Source organism: Scyliorhinus torazame, chromosome 9 (assembly GCF_047496885.1).
Source record: "Scyliorhinus torazame isolate Kashiwa2021f chromosome 9, sScyTor2.1, whole genome shotgun sequence".
NCBI lineage: Eukaryota > Metazoa > Chordata > Chondrichthyes > Carcharhiniformes > Scyliorhinidae > Scyliorhinus > Scyliorhinus torazame.
In genome coordinates, this window is record NC_092715.1 from 85,887,106 (window position 1) to 85,893,962 (window position 6,857).

Below are 6,857 nucleotides of genomic sequence, written 5' to 3' on the forward strand. Positions count from 1 at the left end.
GTACATGTGCCAGCACACAGGTAGACCGACTCCGGACCCTGCACGACAGCCTTGGTTACCCAGGGGTCACTCGGTTGTACCACTTCATTAAGGCACAAAATTTGCCCTACTCCGTCGAGGAAGTAAGGACGATCACCAAAATGTGATGAACGGTTACTGTAACACTGTACCCTTGTCATCATGTAAGGTGATGTCCCCTTTAAGACCGGGCTTGGAACCCTGGGGAACTCCGCCTCAGGCTCCGCCCATCTGGGAGCCGTATATAAGGGGCCGCCTTGTGGGCAGTGCAGCATTTAGCACACGTCTCGGCACTAGTTTAGTTCATTCAAACCTGCTTTACTGTTTACACTCAAAGCGTCGTTATTGAGGGTACCACACAAGGATTGCAAGGTCTGTGCGGAGTGCAAACCGCACGTCTACCGGCCGGACCGCGCGCACCTGGTGAAGGCCTCCCACCCCTTTGAACGCCTCAGCATGGATTTCAAAGGCCCCCTCCCCTTCTCCGACCGACACACGTATTTCCTCAGTGTGATCGATGAATACTCCCATTTTCCGGGACAGCCGCCAGGATACCGTCTCCCTCAGGGACCTGGCACTAGCAGGTTCCGCCCCCACACCATCCCGTCGCCCCCGGTGCCACCCTCCCCTCCCCCGCCGCCCCCATCACCCCCCCCCCTAGTACCGTCTGTCCTTCCCCCTGCCCACCCCCGTTAATGAAGAGGATTTTGGCACACTCCTGGAGTCAACTTCGATCACGACAGCACCAACATCGCCGGTTACACTTCGTCGATCCCAGAGGACGATCAAGGCGCTGGACCGGCTGAACCTCTGACCAGCCCACCGGATGACCAGAGACATTTTTTTTTCACTGTTCTGTAAATATTAAAGATTGCGAATTGCATATAGCACCACCCGCGCCGGACTCAATTTTAACAGGGGGTGAATGTGGTAAACCATGTGTTCCTATATTAAGGGTTGTACGGTAGAACCTGCACTACAGGTTCACCTGGGTCCCTGCATGCTAGCTCCGCCCAGGAGCCGGGTTATGAATATGTTTGGCCTTCAGCGAGCAGCCATTTCGTCAGCTGCTGTAGGAGGCCACACTTCAGATACTAATAAAGCCTCAGTTTGAATTCAACTTCGTCTCCAGTAAATTGATCACAGGTTAGGAGGAGGCGACTACAAAGCCTGGACACTGGTACTGGCCAATGGGCTAATGACCTGTTCCTGTAAAAGGTCGTGAAAGTCAAAAAATTAGTATATAATTTAAACTTTTCCAAACAACCAGCCTACAAGGCTTGCAGCTCATTAAATCAGTGAAAGCTTAATTCACATAACAGGGGATTCAACCCATACTCACCTGATTACTTAGTTCAGGGTTGGTCAACTGTGGGCGCGCGTGCGCAGTGAGCGCGGTGCATGCGTGTATTTGTAGTTCGGTCCTCGCTTTTACACTGTCATTACCCACAGTGCCCGGCGATTTTCATTTCCGGCTCGCCGGAAAAGGTCAGAAAGACGGTTGGAGAGACTGCAGTCGGAAGACATGTTGTTGGCACGGACCATCCGTAACTTCAGCACTTCCTTGATCCGCAGGTCGCACTATGAGGAAGGTCCAGGAAAGGTACGGTCCGATCCGAGAATAAAGAGCTGCCGTGCCGCTGTTAACATGGGGCCAGCTCGGGGGGCCTGGTGTGGTTATTTTAACCCGGGGTAGAGAGAGCCGCAAGTGGGCCCGGGCCGAGGTAAAATGGCCGACGGCGAGAGAACCGCCGCCTTCTGGGCGCTTCCGACCCTCTGTATCGCAGAGAGTTTGACCAAATTGGTGACCAAACGGCCCGGTTACTTGGTGTCTGAGAGCCGGAGCAGAATCGGCTCACCCGCCGCCATTATCCCTGGTGCGGAAGTGGCCTCAATGTCACCGTGTCTCCTTGATATCAGTGGTTTCAATATCATCCCCTCGCCCACCTCATCCTCAACCTGTCCCCGAAATTGTGCCTCCACTTTACTGACCTCTTCTCTATCCCTAAAACACTTATTTTGATCGTCTTTAACTCTCTTGCGCTTCGAATGTGTTGCCTTTCAAATTCGATTGTGTTTCACTATTCTTTAATTCCCGCCCTTGCTCTTATCTCCAGAACTAACCAGTGAGCTCCAATTAGCATCACTGTTTACTGCTTACATTTCTATTTTTCAAAAATCATTTCATGGGATTGTGGCGACACTGGCAAGGCCAGCATTTATTGTCCATCCGTAATGGCCCTTGAGCTCAAGCTTGGGACACTGTTGAGGGCAGTTAAGAGTCGTCCATGTTTTGGGTCTGGAGTCACGGAGGCCAGACCCGATGTGCATGGAGATTTCCTTTTTCTGTAGGAAATTAGTGCAGCAGGTTGGTTTTTACAACTGTCAATCCTTGTTTCACGGTCACCATTGCTGAGACTGGCTTTCAATTCCAGAATTTAATGATTGAGTTTAAATTCCACAGACTGCTGGAGTATTTGGAGTGGGACAGTGGTTGACTCTGCTGCCTCACAGCACCAGGGACCCAGGTTTGATTCTGACCTTGGGTGACTGGAGTTTGCACATTCTCCCTGTGTCTGTGGGTTTCCTCTGGGTGCTCTGGTTTCTGTCCACAGTCCAAAGAGGTGCAAGTAAGGTGGATTGGCTGTGCTTAAATTGTCCCTTCGTGTCCAATGGTTAGATGGGAATCGGGTAGGGAGTGGCCTAGTCATGGTGCTCTTTCGGGGGGTCCATGCAGACTTGTGCAGATGGCCTCCTGCACTAGGGATTCTGTGAACCCATGTTTGCAGAATGTTAGTCTGGGCCTTTAGATGCCTAATCCAGTGGCATTACCACAGAAATTGCAGTCCAGGCTAATGCTCTGGGGGCATGGTTCAAATGACTTTCATGACCTTTTTGCATTTAGTGAAGTACTTTTGTTTAGTCACTTGGAATGTACAAAAGGTGGCCATTTTGCACAAAGAAAAGATGGTTTTAAGCCTCGTGGCTGCTCTTCACATCCAATGTTTTTTTCCTTCTGAAGAAAGAAGACTATTTCTCCCTTTCCAAATTGCTTCCACACCTGTGTTTTTTCAGCATTTTTTATTTCAGATTTCCAGCATTCTTAGTATTTTGCTTCAACTTCTTTCTGACATACACATTTGCTGCTGACTTTGACCAGTTAAATAGTTAATGGGCTGTATAAAAACTGATATTTTGAGGCTATAAAATTGTGCTTTTTCTTTCGTTTCCCCACATGGTGTTTCTTAAAGACAGGAAGTATTGTTTTGAAAAATGTGTTTGTTGGTGGGTCACAACTGTCTGAAATTAATAAACACCTGAGATGTGTGAAAGATTAAACTAGTAACCCATGATCTTGAAATTTAAAATAACAACCAATTTGAAATTTCATCACTCAATTGCTTGGATTATTGATGGTGAAACTGACATTACAGCTGTGCAGCTCCACAGCAACATCCAGTGTCTACAGTTAAAACATGGGAATCCAGTATTTGCTGTCACATTCCTTGTTCTTCCACAGGATATGCTGAGTGGTTGCGACATGGCAATCAATGAGAAATTGCTGAACAGACTAGAACTTCCCTTTTTATATTTTAGTGTCATTGTTAACCCTTAAGTTGTGGCTTTTAATGGCGTACAAAGACATTAATACTCCTAAAGAGCCTCAGTTGTCCCTAAAAAGGTGGTAATGCGATGTCAATTTTTCTCTTGTCAAGAATTTTTGCTCAGCTTCTAACTTGTGTCGCAGTCGTTATTTTTCTCTGCAAAATTCATAGAGGATATTGAATGCAGTTCATTTCTTGGTTTGCTGTGAGGCCGTGTGATTGGCTGTTTACCCTGCCTGATTGACACTTGACTGTCCCCTTTATTTGGTGCCAAATTCAAGTTAACGGCAGGAAGGGCGAAATCTCTCGGTCTTTGTGAGCAGCTGTCCTTGAAGTCAGCATCGCTTTGCCTCTGACCAAGTCCAGTTTGATTATTTTACGGGTATCTTACAAAATTTTTGAATTTTATTGTGGAAATATCTGATGTCCCGCTGAACTAGCAGATTCTTCCATTGTAAAAGTTGAATTGATATAGCAACCTTCACCGCTCATTGGGGTCCAATGTGTTTCTTTCATAAGCTTCACTTCAGCATACAGATTCTTAAGTTCTGTAATGGTTATCAATAGCAGTTGGCAATACTTGGTATTGAAAGCTGGGACTGATGTGTGATGGCTTTATACCTTTATTTCTAAGTGTGTGGCACATATGATGTGAATTTTTTAAATGAGTGATCCTGTGACACTGTAAACGCTTTCTGATGTGCCAACACCAAACTTCTCATTTATAATAACTTTCTTGACCTGTAAATAACTTTCTTGACCTGTAAATAACCTGAGATAATTTACTTTAACAGAACTTGCCATTTTCTGTGGAGAACAAGTGGCGGCTGTTGGCAATGATGTCAGTATTCTTTGGCTCTGGCTTTGCTGCCCCATTTGTTTTAGTCTGGCACCAATTGCTCAAGAAATGAGACTACATTATTCAGTAAGTGGTATATTGTCCTATTGCGATTGAATGAACTCAAAAATATATTTTCTCTAATTGGTGTACCTGGTACATATGATGAGAATGTCTTGTAGTGAGTGATACTGTGACACTGTAAACGCTTTCTGATGTACCAGAACCAATAAATTGTTTATCCTAACAATGTGAATGTCAATTTTCAAGTATTCAGTCTCCGGATCATTAATTAGCATTCAGTGTTTAGTTACCGATCAACCATGTTATAAGAGTCTGTTTGGACCTTGGCTGAATAAAATGTTATGATCCAGATTGGTCATTACTTTGTAGATACTCAATGCAAGTTTTCATTTTGATTCAAATATGATTAATAGTACAGAAATCACTTGTCAAGGCAACATTCAATCGAAATGCCCATGAATGGACTAACATTTTTTTATCTCAAAGATGAGTGCTTAGTAATTTTTCGGAGCACTTCGTCAAATGTGAGCCAACTATATTAAAAGGAAAGTAAAAGGGCTTGCCATAAATTTAAATATTCGCAAGTGTGAATTATGGTTTGCAAATGGAAACAAATCTCTCCTGTTGTTCAAGAGTAGAACATAACATTTTTGATTAAAAACAGGATTAACATTTACTTGTATGATTTTCTATCTTGGCCACAGCAGATATAAATTAGTCTAATTTGTGCAATACCATGAAATTAGGCAATTTCAAGTGCAAAAATTTCTTAATGAAGGTAAATCACCATAGTCCCTCAGGATATCGCACAAGATGGTGCCGAAGCATGGTGACACTCTGCAAGCTCTCCCTAATAGATCCACTTTTTACTTAACTTACAATCGGTCTAATTTTTTATCTAGTTACCTTGTGTTGCCCTATTATGTTTTTTTTTTCATGTACTTAATGATCTGTTGAGCTGCTCGCATAAAAATACTTTTCACTACCTTGGTACACGTGACAAACTAATCCATTCCATAGGCTGCCCTCCCCTTTTACGAGAGCTGACTGGTGGTGATTTAACCTGAGTGTCACCACACCTCCGGTGAGGGCAAGGTTGAGAAGGTGTGGCCATCGCCCGTTGCAGGAATTAAATCCACGCTGCTGCCGTTGCTCTGCATCATGAACCAGTGATTCAGCTGACTTAAGTTAACCGACCTCCAATTATGATTCAGATTAATTGCATTCTAATGAAATTGCTTAAAGCCTTCCTGAGAAGTTGAACAAATGTGGAATATTGATGTACTGTTGCAAGATAGAGAGTAGCTATTTTAAAACTTAAGTTGATTTGTGTGTGCACTAACCCCTTTGCATGCTAAATATTTGCATTAATCTGGATTGTGTCTTGGGAACCATCGAAGTTTGGGGCTTTCTGTTCAGAGTGAGGAATATGATCTGGCGCTAGGGAACAGGAATTTAGCTTGGTAGTGGTAATAGCATAAAAATCGGCATTCCACGTAATGAAGTGGCAAAAGCCTCAAGCAGGGATTCAATGTAGAATTGAAGTCTTTCGCTCAACTCCTTCCAAAGCTTAATATTAGCAATGAAGAGTTATCTAATGAAAGATCACAGACCTGAACCATAAACTGTTTCTTTCTCCACATGTAATGCAGATCTAAGTATTTCTAGCATTCCCTGTTTTTTATTTTAAACTTTGTAGTTGGGTTTGTTCATTAATTCCTTATTCTAAACTGATGCAAATTCCTTATTCTAAACTGATGCTATTTCTTTACAGGTGGAACTCCATCTCAACTGTCATGTGATATCTGCTGAGCAGCTTAAATTGTCATGAGGGAATCTACTGTCAATCTTTCCAGTGAGATGTTCTTGTAAATAAAATTATAACAAATTAAACATCTGTCTCTGAATTATTGTCATGAAATCCACTGACATTTGCAATTCTAATAAATATACATGACTCCCTCCCAGGTCAATATATCCTTCCTGAAGTGTGCCCAGAGCTGCTTAAATACTAATTTTTGGTCAAGCAGGAGCATTTTAATGCCTTCGTTTATAAAGAGAGGGGAAAATATCTGTGATAAATAAGGAGAGGGTGATTGGCGAAAGTGATTAAATAACAATCAGAATTTACAGTGCAGAAGGAGGTCATTCGGCCCATCGAGTTTGCACTGGCCCTTACACAACGCCACACCCCCATCCTCCCTGTAATCCCATCCAACCCAACCTTTTTGAACACTAAGGGCAATTTAGCATAGCCAGTCCACCTAACCTGCACATCTTTGGACTGTGGGTGGAAACCGGAGGAAACCCACAAAAATATGGGGAGAACGTGCAGGCTCCGCACAGACCGTGACCCAAGCCGGCAATCGAAC

At 43.8% G+C, this 6,857-nt stretch overlaps 1 protein-coding gene and 1 non-coding gene across 2 annotated transcripts; both read left to right on the top strand.

Annotated features, from left to right (window-relative positions):
• The first annotated feature begins 1,447 nt into the window (after nucleotides 1-1,447).
• cox7c (cytochrome c oxidase subunit 7C) lies at nucleotides 1,448-6,378 on the top strand. Its single transcript, XM_072516225.1, has 3 exons — nucleotides 1,448-1,621; nucleotides 4,418-4,548; nucleotides 6,260-6,378. Exons 1-2 carry the CDS (start codon nucleotides 1,544-1,546, stop codon nucleotides 4,532-4,534), a joined length of 195 nt encoding a protein of 64 aa, XP_072372326.1. The 5' UTR covers nucleotides 1,448-1,543; the 3' UTR covers nucleotides 4,535-4,548; nucleotides 6,260-6,378.
• LOC140430180 (small nucleolar RNA Z39) lies at nucleotides 4,618-4,681 on the top strand. The gene has a single exon (XR_011949356.1). It is a non-coding gene; the product is annotated as a small nucleolar RNA Z39 (small nucleolar RNA).
• Nucleotides 6,379-6,857: the final 479 nt, after the last annotated feature.